The sequence below is a fragment of the Tiliqua scincoides genome, chromosome 9, assembly GCF_035046505.1.
Source record: "Tiliqua scincoides isolate rTilSci1 chromosome 9, rTilSci1.hap2, whole genome shotgun sequence".
In the NCBI taxonomy this organism is placed as follows: Eukaryota; Metazoa; Chordata; class Lepidosauria; order Squamata; family Scincidae; genus Tiliqua; species Tiliqua scincoides.
In genome coordinates, this window is record NC_089829.1 from 15,356,824 (window position 1) to 15,373,176 (window position 16,353).

The window sequence follows — 16,353 nt, forward strand, 5'->3', positions numbered from 1 at the left end:
CCTGCAAGCAATAGACAATGCACGCAAAACAGCTGTCATCGACATGGAGCTGAGCAGACTGCAGATGGACATTGTCGCCCTTCAAGAGACAAGGCTGCCAGATTCTGGATCTGTCAAGGAGCGAAATTTCTCATTCTTCTGGCAGGGAAAACCACCAAACGAAACCAGGGAACATGGTGTTGGCTTTGCGGTCAGAAATACCCTGCTGAAATCCATCATCCCACCTACTGTGGGAAGTGAAAGAATTTTGTCCCTTCAGCTCCAGTCATCAGCAGGACCTGTCACTCTCATCAGTGCTTATGCACCGACTCTGTCGTCTCCAGCAGAAGCCAAAGACAAATTTTATGATGACCTGGCCACCACTATCAAGAAGATCCCCGTAAAAGAGCCATTGTTCATCCTCGGCGATTTCAACGCTAGAGTTGGTGCTGATAACAGTTCGTGGCCCACTTGCTTAGGTCAGTTCGGCACTGGGAAGATGAACGAAAATGGCCAACGCCTGCTAGAGTTTTGCTGTCATCACGATCTCTGTGTCAGCAACACGTTCTTCAACACGAAGCCCCAACATAGAGTCTCTTGGAGACACCCAAGATCAAAGCACTGGCACCAGCTCGACCTGATTCTCACCAGACGCTCCAGCCTTCCCAGCATCAAGATCACACGCAGCTATCAGGGTGCTGCCTGTGACACCGACCACTCGCTGGTGTGCAGCAGAGTGAAACTGCAAACAAAGCGACTGTATCACACGAAAAGGGAAGGAAGACCTCGCATTGATACGAGCAAGACCCGGGATCAGAGAAAAGTGGAGGAATTTGCACGAGCGCTTGAGGAATCTCTTCCAGGCCCGGTCGATGCAAACGCATCCAACAGATGGGAACATTTCAAGAATGCCGTTTACAACAACGCCTTGTCCATATTTGGCAAGAAGACCAACAAGACAGCAGACTGGTTTGAAGCCCACTCTGAGGAGTTGACACCAGTCACTGAGGAAAAGAGGAGAGCTCAAGCAGCATACAAGGCCTGTCCCAGTGAGCGCAACCTGCAGGTCCTCCGAGGTGCTCGTAGCAAAGTCCAGCAGACTGCCAGGAGATGTGCTAACGACTACTGGCTCCAGCTCTGTTCCGAGATACAGATAGCAGCTGACACGGGCAACATCAAGGGGATGTATGATGGTATCAAGCAGGCCCTAGGTCCAACACAGAAGAAAATTGCCCCTCTGAAATCTGCAACAGGCGAGGTCATCCAGGATCGGGCGCAGCAGATGGAACGCTGGGTGCAGCACTACTCTGAGCTATATTCCAGAGAAAATGTAGTCACTGAAGAAGCGCTGAACAACATTGAGTGCCTGCCTGTGCTGGAGGAGCTTGACAGTGAACCAACCCTAGAAGAACTTCACATGGCCCTGGACTCCCTTGCCTTTGGCAAGGCACCTGGAAAAGACAGCATCCCTGCTGAAGTCCTAAAGTGCTGCAAAGAGATCATCATCACTGAGCTGCATGAAATCCTTTGTCTCTGCTGGAGAGAAGGTGGAGTACCTCAAGACATGAGGGATGCAAACATCATCACGCTGTACAAGAACAAAGGCGACAGGGGTGACTGCAACAACTACCGTGGCATCTCTCTCCTTAGCGTTGTAGGAAAGTTGTTGCCCGAGTTGCACTAAAGAGGCTCCAGGTACTTGCAGAGAGCGTTTATCCAGAATCACAGTGTGGATTCCGAGCCAACAGGTCCACCACTGATATGGTATTCTCCCTTAGACAACTGCAGGAGAAATGCAGGGAACAACGACAGCCACTCTTTATAGCCTTCATAGATCTCACGAAGGCTTTCGACCTGGTCAGCAGGGATGGCCTCTTCAAGATTCTCCCCAAGATTGGATGTCCACCCAGGCTCCTCAGCATCATCAGATCCTTCCACAAGGACATGAAGGGCACTGTTGTCTTTGATGGCTCCACATCAGACCCCTTTGACATCCGAAGCGGCGTGAAGCAGGGCTGTGTTCTTGCACCAACCTTGTTTGGGATCTTCTTCGCTGTCCTGCTGAAGCAGGCCTTTGGAACTGCAACAGAAGGCATCTATCTCCAGACCAGATCAGATGGAAAGCTCTTCAACCTCTCCAGACTGAGAGCAAAGTCCAAAGTCCAGCTGAAATGCCTGCGTGACTTCCTCTTTGCCGACGATGCAGCTATCACTACCCACTCTGCCAAAGATCTCCAGCAGCTCATGGATCGTTTTAGCAAGGCCTGCCAAGATTTTGGACTGACAATCAGCCTGAAGAAAACACAGGTCATGGTTCAGGATGTGGACTCACCTCCCTGCATTACAATCTCTGAGCATGAACTGGAGGTTGTCCATGACTTTGTGTACCTTGGCTCAACGATCTCCGACACTCTTTCTCTCGATACCGAGCTAAACAAGTGCATCGGTAAAGCAGCTACCACGTTTTCCAGACTCACAAAGAGAGTCTGGTCCAACAAGAAGCTGACGGAACATACCAAGATCCAGGTCTACAGAGCTTGCGTCCTGAGTACACTTCTGTACTGCAGTGAGTCATGGACTCTTCGCTCACAACAGGAGAGGAAACTGAGCGCTTTCCACATGCGCTGCCTCCGACGCATCCTCGGCATCACCTGGCAGGACAAAGTTCCAAACAACACAGTCCTGGAACGTGCTGGAATCCCTAGCATGTATTCACTGCTGAAACAGAGACGCCTGCGTTGGCTTGGTCATGTCGTGAGAATGGATGATGGTCGGATCCCAAAGGATCTCCTCTATGGAGAACTCGTGCAAGGAAAGCGCCCTACAGGTAGACCACAGCTGCGATACAAAGACATCTGCAAGAGGGATCTGAAGGCCTTAGGGATGGACCTCAACAAGTGGGAAACCCTGGCCTCTGAGCGGCCCGCTTGGAGGCAGGCTGTGCAGCATGGCCTTTCCCAGTTTGAAGAGACACTTTGCCAACAGTCTGAGGCTAAGAGGCAAAGAAGGAAGGCCCATAGCCAGGGAGACAGACCAGGGACAGACTGCACTTGCTCCCGGTGTGGAAGGGATTGTCACTCCCGGATTGGCCTTTTCAGCCACACTAGACGCTGTGCCAGAACCACCTTTCAGAGCGCGATACCATAGTCTTTCGAGACTGAAGGTTGCCAATACATACAGTATAGTACAGGGGGCCCCTATATCCACAGATTCGGTTATCCATGGATCAGGTCCGTGGGACCTCTGGCATGCACCCTCCTCTGCTCAGCGGACCCTCCCAAGGTGAGGGGGCAGAGCCAATCTCACCTTTGGAGGGTGGGGGGCCGCTCACCAGTATCCACAGTTTCAGTCAACCATGGGGGGTTCTGGAACAGAACCCCTGTGGACATTCCTGTATTCTCTCCATCTTGTAACAAGGGAAGACTGAGTCTGAGACAGGGTGGCTTACTCAAGTGAGTTGTGAGTTCATGGCAGAGTGACATGGCCATCTAGTGAGTACATGGTAGAGGTAAGATTTGGAGCAGGGAAATCCTTGTTTACTACTTAGTCTCTCTTGGCCATGAGGTTGTACCAGCCCTAGCCCAGCTGATTTAGTACAGTTGTACTATGCACTGTACAGCTAACTTCAGGTGTCATTCTCCACTGTTTTCCCCCCTCTGTTTTTTGACTGGTAAGTGCTTCTGGGATTTTGTGCTTGAAATTTTGTTGACCCTTTTATTTCAAGGGCCTGCTACTTTGGAAGCTTTATGTTGGCCAGCAGTATAAATAAAAAATTTGGTTCTTAGAACGTGAACAGTTAGGAGATGTTCCTCTGTTCTTGGACAATCTACAGGTGTGTGCTCCTTAACCTTCTGGCCAGTGATGGGTCGTAGATGCGACAGCTGCCGCTGGTCATGTGGTCAGACCTGGGCATACCTTCCAAGCCTCCAGAGGCTTTTCTGAGGTTCCTAGAGGTAGCATGCATCAATGTGCTGCCTCTGTGTGGTTCAGAATGCCCCAATTGCATGCGAGGCCCGATTTCTGGTTTCCTTCTGGAAACCGGAAGTCGTGTCCCTTGTGTGATTCTGGCATTCTGAGCCTCACAGAATGCGATTCCCGCATTCCTCTTGCCTCCAGAGGCTTTGCATTAGGTCAAGCCCTGCTTGATGACAGAGATACCGGTCTGCACCCTGTCATTAAGCAGCGTACAACTGTATTAAGACAGTGGTTCCCAAACTTTTTTGACTGACAACTCCCTTGACCTACTGGGCCATTGTCCGCAACTTTCCATTAGGGCTACAGCCCTATACGTTATATAGGGCAGTAGGGAGCCACAGCTCACAGTTTGGGAACCACTATATTAAAAGACAAGAAGATTTTCTTCTCCTGCTGTACTCGCTTTGGAGCAGCTCAGATCTGACTGCCCCCCTTCCCCTCAAAGTACCAGGTCTCTTCTGTGCCCCTTGTCATGGCATTGATGTGCTGTTGTGTTGTCCTCTTAATCAATTGCTGCAATTTTCCTGCAGTACCTTTTATTGTATCCATATGAGGTTTTCCAATTCTGTTGTGTTTGCCAGAATACAACCCAGATGCTGCTGTGCTCTCTCCAGCCCTCTCCCATTTTACCTGTTCTCTCTCTTAAGCAGACTGGCAGTCCTGGGAGCAGGTTGAAGTTAACAGCACTGGATCTTGTCAGTCTGCCTGATTTGAAACCTGTGGGTCCAATTGTAGAGAGATGATGTATTGAGGCTAGTTTATGAACTAAAGCAGTAGTTTCCAAGCTTTTTACCATTGGGAACCACCTAAAAAAAGTTTCATTGTATGAGTCACTGGAGCCTTTGTGACTATGATGGTGATGGGCAGCAGTGCCCCCCCCCAGTAGCAGGTTGTTTAACTCTTGATGCATTCTGTCTATCCTGTCAGTTTCATGAACCACCAAAAATTGTGTTGTGTCCTAATGATGGGCCACAGAACCACAATATGGGAACCTCTGGACTTAAAGTGATTGGGGGAGACTGTGTCTTATCAGGGGTAATTGTCCAGTTGTTCTTGAATGGAGGGAAGGCCTTTTGAAGGTACCTACTAGTTATGTCAGTAATAAGCTGACTCTCTGGAAGGCTGAATGTAGCTTTTAGGTGTTTTGATGACTGAATCACTCTTCTATTCCCAAGGGGCTTTTCCTCCCACAAGCTGCTTTAACCTACCTAAGTCTTTATTTCCTGCAGTCCATTTTCTCTCAGTGTTCTTTCTCCAAACTTGCTTTGCAGGTTGAATGTTCTTCCATGTTGGTTCTGCAGAGGCTCCTTGAAGTCTCTTTTCTTACAACCCCCCCCCCCACTGCACCAGTTTTCCCATGCAGACTTGTAACAGTGGAGGTTGACAACTTTGTCCTTGGGTGCCATACCTTTTGAAAAAAATCTGTTACAGGAAGAGGTCATGAACTGCAGCTACAGCTTTCAGCTGTAAATGTGACCCATTCACAAAAGCAGGGGTTGTCTTTACCCTCTCAGTCTGCTCTGATTGCTATATAGTGCACACGTCAAGGTCAGAGACCAGGTCCAAATGATATGATCCTCGCCTTCCTGGTTAAAAAATAATCAAAATTGACTATTTGCTGCTTTTTCATAGAATCCCAAACTTGGTTCACCTGAACTGAACTACCTATTATTAAGGGGGTGGCCCCCTTTAATATCTGCTTTTGTGTGAAACAGTGAATGTGATCCATAGGTGATTACAAGTTGAAAAACTGGGGGTTTTGATAATTGATTTGCAAGCCGTGTCAGCCTACTTAATGCTTTTAAATATGTGGGTAGCATTATTCAGCTTCAGGGAAGCTGGCTTTCCTATCAGGATTGTAATAAGACATTTTTGGGTACCCTGGAGGCTTCTGATTTATCTTGGGCAGCTCTCTGACCTGTGACCATTGTGTAGGCTTTGTGATTTCTCTAGGTGCTCCTTTTAGCAGGTGGCAATAAACAGGGAGCGCTCTCACTTCCTCCTCCTGTTTTCCTCCCTTCTGGCAGTGGCCACTTCCTTTTGTGTACCGTTTTCTATAGTTGGGATATATTTAGAGCTTTTGTTTTTTCTTTGCAGAAATCAATTCTTTAGTGTTTTCTTTTGACGGAGCCCCTTTTATTTGTGTAGTTCTGTTTCTCACTTTCTTCTCATGTTGCTTTTGTTTTCTGTGTGAAATTGTCCCCCTTGGAAGCAGAGTCTGCAAGATTGAAAAGGCTGCGTTGTGACAACTTAGAAAATGTAATATTCTTCATTCCAAATTTGTTTGATAAGTGAACTCGTTCATCTGCCTTTTTCTATTCTAGTCCTTTGTGCAAAGATTTTTAAATTGAATTTTGGAAAATAGTTCCCTTGTAAAATATTGTAAAGTACCAGGAACCTGCAATGCACATCACAGAGAGTGGCTTTGAGTGCTCTGTTTTTCAGAGGCTGGGTATTTGTGATGCAGCGACAGTCGTTCCTTCTGCTTATCTACAGGGCAGAAGCAGCAATTAACACTGAAGGAAAATTAAACAAATTACTGCATCTCTGCCAGTGTTGGCATTTTTCTACTGGTTTCGTAGCATGTTTTGAGATGTTTGTGTATTGGAGGAGGAATAGAATTATGGGGAATTTCTAATAACTTCAAAAATGTAAATAATTGCCAACTAAGGATTCAGTCTCCTTGCCAAACAAGTTAAGAATTTACCTCTCAAGCACCAGGGTTGTAGAGCTTGCAGAAATGTTGATGCACTGAAGAAAACCTTCTGTAGGGGTGGATAGGGAGCAAATTCTGGGGGGGGGGGGGTGATATTATTCAGTACTTGCTAAGAGGCGTGGTGGCTGAGTGGTTAAAAACGCTGGTCTGTTGGCTGGAAGGTCGGCAGCCCAGGTGTTCGAGACCCCGGTGCTGCGGAACAGGGTGAGCTCCTATTACTTGCCTCAGCTCCTGCCAACCTAGCAGTTTGAAAGCATATAAATGCAAGTAGATAGATAGGTACCACTTCGGTGGGAAGGTAACAGCGTTCCGTGTGCTTCGGTGTTTAGTCATGCCGGCCCCATGACCACGGAAGATGTTTCTCAGACAATGCTGGCTCCCTCAGCGGAGATGAGCACTGCCACCTATAGTCGTATACGACTATGCAGAGGAAATCTGTGCAGAGGAAACTTTTACCTTGCTAATCACACCAAAATATTGTAATAATACACAAATGGTGTTAGCTGGGTGAAAATAACCAACGACCTCTTCCCCCCCAGTCCGCTACCTGGCTTTATGATGTTACAATGAATCATGAGCACATCACTCTTGCAGATTAAACCTTCAGTTTTATGGAATATTTGTTCATACGGGAGTCGCAACTCTTTTCAGTGTATGGATGGAGAACTAAGGGAGGGAACTAGCAGTTGGCCAAGCCTGCACTTTGCAGACTTAGATGGGGCTGTTGGCATCCTCGATTGTCAAAGTCTGTTAGAGGCTAATCTCCATGCCTGTTATACATCCTTTGCTCTCAACTGTTTGGCTCCTTCAGGGTCATTGTGTGATAACTCATGGAACATTTGGGGAAAATGTAATGAACACTTGGTGTTGTAGCTTCAGAGCCCACTAATATTAATATGCATCTTTGAAGCTATCTTGTATTCCCGTAACCTCTTAAAGTCAGAACCTTGCAATTGTAACTCAGCTATATTATTTTCAGAATTGGTAACTCATGCTTAAAGGGCATGTTCATTTAATATGGTCTTAACAAAATTTATAGAAAAGTAAACATAACCTCATAGATGACTATTTCCACTTTCCTGTGCTTACTCTTGCTCCTTCTCCTCCTGGCAGTGGACACAATTGGAACTGTGCATATGAAACAGGCTGATAGAGGCATAATGGTGAGAATTCCATAACTGGCTAAAAGTTGTATCTCACTAATATCTAATTGGCCTACAGTGAGAGTGTTCTCTTCATCTGTATTAATCAAATTTTGGGGTGTATCATGAGAGTTCCCAATAAAGTCGCAATGATACTTGTTCAGAATTTTCACCAGGGGAGGGGAATGTAACATGTGCTACATGTTACCTCTTTAAGTAGGTAATTTCAAAAAGCCTGCTCCTTTGTGACAGCTGATGGGATTTAGATGTGAATTCAGTGTTTTAAGCTGTTTCAAGCAGCATTTGTTTCTGCTTTATAGGAGTTTTATAGATGACTTATCCATTTCTAACTGTTGCGGTTCTTTAGTTTATAATGCAATATCTAACTTCTTGTAATGCCTCAGGAATTCGAGTTTGTAGTTACATAGAGCCACCCTTCTAATTCTTAGGTCTGAGTTGCAGTTCCCTTCCAAAGGAACCTGATTGTGTTGGATAGAAGCAATTTATTGCTGTAATGTAGCCCTGATGCCTTACCAGAGAGACTGAAATGCTTGTAGTCAACTCAGTGTTGCAAGGGCTCTTGCATGGACTTGGGGTTATCGGAGGGATGTTCCCAGCTTAATCAGGCAACTTCATCTGAAGTGTTTAATTGTCTCCCCCCACCCCACCAGAGATGTTTACAGAGATGAATTGGACTTCTTGCTTGTACAAGGTCTGGTTTCTTAGCTTTCTCTCTTCAAAGACAAGAACAAAACAAATACTGCCTTTGAAGAACTGTATGCCTCATACTGACATTGTGATGGGATATTGATTCTTTTGGTAACGTTTAAAATGGCTTGCATGCCTCCCAGCAGTGAATACATATGACAGATGCAATATGAGATGAGAATTCCAAGCAAAATGAATAGAGAGTTTACGCGGGTGTTTGTGGGCAGTACAGGGAGGGGAGGGGAGGGTGCACCATCTTGTATGCAGGTAGCCCCAAGGGACCGACACTTTGGTTTTCAATGCTAGAAATGGCACATTTTCACAATGCCTACATTAAGGGATGGATTACGTTGACTCTGTTGTAGCTTCTATGTGTCATTTATGGTATGTGTGTTTTCTTGTGGCAAGCTAGAAGGATTTTCTTCCAGGATATGTATTTGAGTTTGGCTGTCTGTGTTTATAAAAAATACCAAATATTAACTACTGAATTAGGATCATAGAGACTAGAGAGAGCAACAAAAAAGCTTTAAAATCTCATCTTGGGTTGCAGGCCAAGCACAGATGCAGCTCTGCCTGAGTACCTAGCAATGCTTAAAGGAAAGCAAGCACCTAGTTTTGCACGTTTTGACTCTTGTGCAGACACCCCCTTGCTTATAATTAGGAGCAAACTACAAATTGGCATGGCATCTGTACTAGTGTTTTCAGTCACCATAGTCAGTGCCAAAAAATGGTTAGGAGCAAGTTTACATACAGTGGTTTGTCCTAACTGTGCTTAGTGTAACTATTCAGGAAAACGCTAGCCGTTGTTTTCTCCAAAACTGTAAAAGTGATAGAGGAATGCTCCCAATAGAGGGAGTGAGGAGGAGTGTACAAGGCTGGGGTTGCTCTTCTCCCTCCACCCATGATTAGGGCAACATTAGGTCTGCAGTTGGGCTTTATCTGGAAACTTAAAAGTGTACAATTCGGAAATGGCACATGCCAAAGGCTGTTGAAATAGTTGGTGTCTGTTCATTTACTCCAGTTTTCAGTGGTAGAGGCACTCTTATAGTCAGTAATTGAAGTTTTCTGCAAGAAATGACTGCAATTCCTGCTGAGGACTGTTGGGGAGAGTATGGATTAGTATGAAAATGTGTGTCTGTGTAGATACTGAAGACTGGAAGTTCACTACATTTGATTCACCTTGCAGTTGACTCAATTTTGTTTGTTCCCAACTTGAGGGGTGTCTGTGGCAGATCTAGTCTCTGAGGTCATGTGGTCATGTTGAGCTTCAACCTCTGTCCTCTTAGTCTTTTCAGCATTGTCTTGGGTCCAAATCCTAACCAACTTTCTAACACTGGCATAGCTGTGCCAATGGGACGTGCGCTGTATCCTGCTGTTGGGTGTCACTCATATAGACCTCCTCAAAGTAAGGGAATTTTTGTTCCCTTACCTTGGAGCTGCATTGCCCTTACGTTGGTGCTGGGAAGTGGGTTAAGATTGTGCCCTTAGACTTGTATTCATTGAGGTAGTGTGTCCCTCTTTTGAGTGAATGGTATCAAGAGGACTGCCATGCAAAGTATATAACTTGTTTGTAATGATGTTTTTGATGATAAAACCGATGTGGGGAAAAAGGTGAAGGGGACTGGAAAGGGCTAGCAGCTACTTGGCCAAGCATCTTCAGAACTTCAGGATGTTGCTTTTTCAGGTGTGGTGAATCTGTACTATTTTCAGGGGTGGGCTTCATAAGATGATCCTGAACTGCTACTTGCTGTATTTAGGCTAGCTGAAATCAGTTTCTATTCTTGTCTGGCATAATATCTTACAACTTTATTTTTTTGTGAAAAATGAAACCCTACTAAATCTTAAAGTCCAGGGAAGGCGTATTTATCACATTTGGCATTTCAGGATTTGGGTATTCCTATGAGTTATTTCATGTAGCAGAATTTCAGACCCTTAGATTCCTCTTAGTAGTAGCCATAGTTTTGAAGGCCCTTCTGTCGAGTTAACTGTATTAAACACTAATTTATAATCTCTGTGCCAGCATTTTATAATACTTGTGAATGGAGGGCAACATGATCAGTAGAGGTCTTTTCATGTCAAGATGTCGGGGTCACCAAGGTTGAGATTGTATTCCTTTTATAAAAGGAAATGGTTCATTCTGTGAAGTGGAGTTGACAGCGTATTTCTAAATAGCAGGTTTTAGGCTGTATTCAACCTGTCAGTGACTACAATTAGTCTGACATTTAACTTTTTATCATGTTTTGGGGGTTTCCTGTGACATTCTTCTGGATTTTAATTTTTTTTAAATAGCTACAAAAATAACTGCTGAGGCCTTTTTTTTGTAAGGGAATTTCTTACTTGTCCACATTAATGCTTTGGTTTCTTTTCCTTGAGTTAGCAGAAGTAGGTTTTGATACTGAATTGAAGGTGACTATAGATACTGATTTCTCATAACTGTTTGCATTGTTACATTTGTGTTCAGTAAATGTGAATTTGTTCAAGGTATTAGTTTTTACTTACTGTAGCTCCTTTGTTTTGCAGAGATCTTGATGCAGCCGCCATTTTGGATTTCTTTTTAATAATGTGTGACCCTTCACCTTTGATCCCTTGACCTGCATTATCTTGGTAACCATTTCATTTTTAATTTAATTTTCATTTTTTTGATTTTGATGTGCAAGCTTGTAACATTTCACCTTCTTAAATTGTAACATTCTTTGACTTCCCTAAATATAAGTACTCTGTTTTATCTGTAAATATTGTAAAATATTAGCCTCATTTTATGTATTAAAATTCATTTCTGTTTTAAAAATACAAAGTTCTCATTGTTTTTCTTTGATGTTTAACAGTGTGCATGTTTTTTATATAGTGCATTGTTTTGTTTTCTAGTCATGTGTTTAGAGCACTTAAACTAACATTTTTTATGTTTACACAAGTTGTAAGCTTGCATATTAATACCTTTTCCTTGTCCGAGTCATGTCTTGGCAGTTTTAACTGAGAATAGTTCAGAGCTATGTTTGGCAAGGAAATACTTTGCATCTTTTGTGATTCTCTCCCTTGCAGATTTAATTTCAACAGATTGTGGTCTTGTTCTCTTTTTAAAATTAAAGTTCTGAAGAATGTTGATTTCACTTACAAAGTCTCCATAATTATTTATGTCATAATTTTTTTATTTGATTGCAATACTGACACTTTCTTAGTTGGCTAGACTGGGTGAGTTTGCTTATGTTTTACTGCTTGTTGGTATGTAAAGATGATACACTTTCTCACATCACTCACTAACGTATTCACTCTTGCCCCTTCACTAATATGGCATTTGAGTTTGTTGCTGCTGGAAGGTACAGCAGCTACATAGGTAGTCATCCTGGGGAAAAGTAGCTTATCAGTGTGGACAGTCCTGGAATTCAGAGTAACAACTTCGACTCAGTCACCCTTCTTGTGGAGGATAGTGTGTCAGTTTGTCCACTCTACCCCCTTATTAATTCCAAGGGAGTCTGGGATAGCAGCAACTTTCTTGACATGAGATGGGGACAATTGCTAGGGAAGAAGTAAGTTAAATGTGAAAGGAACAAAGTTTGCAGCCTCTGTTGAAGAGAGGAAGTGAATGGAGGCGAGATTAAGAATTTAAAAAGCTTGGATCTCACCTACAAATTCCACTGAAATAGGGGAGTTAACTTTCAGGTAAAAGTGCTTAGGATTGCATAAGAATCACGGCACCATGGACGCTGTTGTGCTTGCAGAAGGATCACAGAATAATTGATGCCAAAAGCTGCAGCATTGCCTTTTGAAAAGGTGTTGACACTCAAGGCAGTCAGCGCAGGACAGCGGCTGTGACTTTGATAGGAGTCTATTTTTGTCTTACAAATGATCTGATGAAATCTGTGCTGAGCATGGCCCAGTGGAGCACAGATTATTTTTTAAGTGCCTCATTATTTTATTCTCTAACATTTAATACTGAAGTTTTAATTGCATACAGCTGAAGCTGCTAAATGAAGGCTGAAATGAATTTGGGTCCTCTTGGAGCTGCCTTTGTCTGCAAAACTTTTTTTTGCTCATTGCAGCCACAAATGACAATTTTGGGTTTGGTACTTGCAAGCCAGACGTGCTCCCACCAGTAAGTAGAGTATCTTCGCATATTCAATATGTGGAGTTGTAAAGAAGTCTTGGAAAACTGTTGGATTGATCTGGGTGCTAGAAGACTTGACTGCTTGGATCAGACAAAAGGCTGCTTCATCCAATCCAGCATCTTATTTTTCCCACAGTGGCAAACCAGATGTCCTAGAGTAATATTTATTTGTAAAGAAGCTGTTCTAGCCCTCTGATCATTTTTGTTCTCTCTTGCACCTTTTCCAGCTCAACAATGTCATCCTTGACATGTGGCAACTGAAACAGAACACACTATTTCATCTGTGGCCACACCATAGATCCATACAGTGGCAATACAGTATGAGCAGCCTTATTTTCCATCATTTTGGCTGCATGCTGGTTTGATGTCTTTTTTTTAATTTAAAGACGTCTGAAGAGTGCCATAGAGGAGGCCCATATTGGCAGTGAGGAAAAAGATGTCAAACTTCCATGTCCATCCTGCCTCATTTATTGGTCAAATGGTATAAGTGCCCTCTCTCCAAGAGACTTAGTGCAGCATACATGAGGACAATAGGCAATAACACCCATGAGGTAGGTGAATGCCCCAAGGGTGTAATGCTCCTCAAAACACTTTACTCAGAGTAAAGAGAACAGGGGTGAGCTGTCCCTTCTTTCTCATGCCAGTTTCACCTGTGGCCAATCCTAGCAAGAATTAAACTTGCGTATGTCCCAAAACTCAGTTTCAAAGCATGCAATTTTTTCATTCATCTTCTTATTAAACATTTATACTCTGTTTCTTAACCAGCAGTGATTCCAGGGCGGCTTATATAAAATCAGTACAAATAGCAGATCATACAGACAATGAACAGTGTACATTTTCTGGCCTTCAGCTTTCTGCTGACAGGGCTGCTGACCTCATAGCTGGCCTCTGTGAGATATTGGGGGTGGGATGGGGAGGCTCAGTTCCAGATAGAGAAGCAGCAGCAAGCAAGACCGTTGATGTTTAGTACAGCACCATGGCCAGATCCCAGTCAAAGCCTCCAGGTTACATTTATGTCTGCTTTGGTCCCTGGTAAGCGTAATTGGTCAGTGCATTTGAACTGGATTCCCTGTAGCCAAACCCACTATTAGAGCCATTGGGTGTTTTAATTGGCTAGCAACCAGGTTCTGTCCTTCGCTTTCTAGGCCTGAGCTGTTGGTGTGCAATCCAAGCACTTTGCAAGTAAGTTGAAATAGGTGAGATTTGCTGAACTCTGTTATAAATCTGCCAGAGGCCTGTTGATATGGGGGGAGGGGGCTCAGTATCTGGTACTTGGAAAAAGTACGGGCTTGCTGGTGTGCAAGAAGGGGGTTCTGTTTTTGTGCGCTAGGAGAATCCTTTGCTAAAAATGGGAGTACTCTTATGAAGCTAAAGAGTTGACCTCCTGGAAATTTGTAGCATGTAGGATTTTTTAAGTTCTAACAATCCTTATGGTGTCACAAGCAAAGTGTTAGTCTTGCTTCTCCAAGTCCAGAATAAGCTTACCAGCATTAATGGTTTAAAAGGCTATTTTACTTGTAAATGAGAGAGGTTTGCTCTTGAGTCCCTTTTTGGGAGAAGGGCGGGATAAAAATAAAGTTTTATTATTATTATTATTATTTTATTATTGAGCCTCTGTTCTACAGGAATCTCCTCTTTTAAAAAGTGTTTCAATTGCTTTGCAGAGGCAAGCAATACTTTAAATGGAGTTTTCAGTTCTGCAAGAAGTTGTTTGACTGTATGAGTGTGGACCTCCCTTCCCCACAAAAAGTTGAGCATTGCTAGTTAACTTCAGAAGAAAATTCAGGGCTTTGAAGTTCTCTCCTGAATGTTCACATTTTCCCTGCTCTCTTTCCAGATGCTGCTTTCCTTGGAGTTGGGTCACTGCTGTCATGCTCAACAGGCTAAGAGCTTTGTGTGTTTACTCCTTCCCTCAGCTCTTGACAAGCTCTTTCCATCAGACTTCCAAAACTAATAGCTATGAAGAGTTTTTAGTCACTTCTTCTGCAAGGAGGAGGTGGCTTTAGGATGCAATCTGTTTTATTTACCATTATGCAAAAGAAAAAAACAAACCATTGCGCATGGCTTGAACACCTCCCTCCTTCCCTTAAGCAGTCATATGTGCATTTTTTGATGAAACCTCTTAAAAGTGTTTTTCTTCCCATTCCCGATAACATGACAGCATTAAAAGCTTTCTTGTAATTTAAAGCAGAGTATCTCAAAGCCCCATCCACCCCACATCAAATAATTGTGTAGGAAGGCAAATGAAATAATGGCAGGTATAGAAATAACATGTGTGCCTAGTGCTGTCTGGAGGTTTGCAGCAAATTTCGAAAGGGAGAGCTGCAGCAGTTCCTGCCTTGACCGGTGACAGTGCAGGCCCTCTCCCAGGAAAGGAAAGGCATCTAGGAGACATGCCCTGCTGGTGGAAAACAGAGCTTTCTTTTAAAAAAACAATGTGGGTGGTGATTGATGTGTGATATATGAGGGAGGAGGTGGTAATTTCTTGCTTTGGATCATGCAGTTACATCAGGCTTTTGCAGCATGTGATTGACTTGGCTTACTGGCTCATTCTGTGCCTGTAGTTCCCTAAGCAGGTTGCAAAAACAGGAGGTTGTTCATTGTGAGTCCTAACTGACTCAGCCCAAACTCTGCAGAGAATGAGGCTCATATTTCCTCCATTTGTACAAATCTGATTTAATGAGGAGGAGTCCTCTACGCTTCTCCAAGGGAGTCGATGGCCGCAGGTGCGATAGCTTGGTGTGGTATGTGAGACTGATAGTGTGACTGATTTCAGGGGCTTCCTGGCTGTGTAATACCTTCCCTAGCACTAGTCTGACATTTTTAACCATCACACAATTTTGGATCACCAATAAGAAGTTTAGAAATGTCTCTTTGCCAGTGTAAACTTTGGCCTAAATTAAATCTTGAAGTCTGGGGAATTCAGCCCAGTTCTTTAGAAATCTTGCCAGCCCAGGTTTGGATACTGAATGCTTGAATCATGGGTGTGTCTGGAGGCTTCCCTAATGGTTTGATGCTGTGCCATCCATGTGCATGTTGCCAGTCCCTGCCCTGAGGGACTTGTAGTCTAGATGGTAACTGGCAAAAATGTGCAGGGGCTTAAGAACTGAATTTCCATACACGAACCTATTTCTACTGTGCCAGGTTCAGGAGCAGACTAGAAGTCAATGAAAGGAGAGACATGATGGAGCTATGATAGTTTGAGTGATGGAGAGGTAAATGATTTTACATGGGGAGAACTGGGTGGAGATATTCCACTCTCTTCCCTGCCAGTCTCTCATTGGGGACTACACATAAAATCGGCAGCACCCTCATTCTCTTGGCTTGACCAAGAGAAATTCCCAGGTTGCCTGAGTGCATAACACTTGTGTCTGAAAACTGGAAATGTGTCTCAATTGCTGCATGCTGAAAGTTTTGAGACTAGGCAACAGTCACTCTCCAGGTATTTTCCATCCTGACTCTCACTTGTATACATACTATACAAATGTTTGGTCATTGTGGGCTTGTAGATAGTCTGGAAATCTTGCACCTGCTATTGCTGTATTACAGGGGTGGGCAAACATTTTGGCAGGAGGGCCACATCATCTCTCTGAATACATTAGAGACAGAACTTACATGAATGAATGAATTTTACTGAGCTTATTTACAATTCACATGAGAACTATAAGGCACGTAGAACCACATGAGAATTATGAACTGTTTTCCACACACCTCTTGCACAGTGAAAACAT

At 43.8% G+C, this 16,353-nt stretch overlaps 1 protein-coding gene across 1 annotated transcript in view; it reads left to right on the plus strand.

The window, feature by feature from the left end:
* LOC136660345 (uncharacterized) overlaps positions 1 to 11,269 on the plus strand; it is a 42,987-nt gene extending 31,718 nt beyond the window's left edge. Inside the window, exon 4 of the mRNA XM_066637475.1 lies at positions 11,041 to 11,269. Within this exon, the coding sequence (XP_066493572.1) occupies positions 11,041 to 11,049 (9 nt within the window). The 3' untranslated portion in view covers positions 11,050 to 11,269. The remainder of the gene's footprint in view (positions 1 to 11,040) is intronic.
* Positions 11,270 to 16,353: the final 5,084 nt, after the last annotated feature.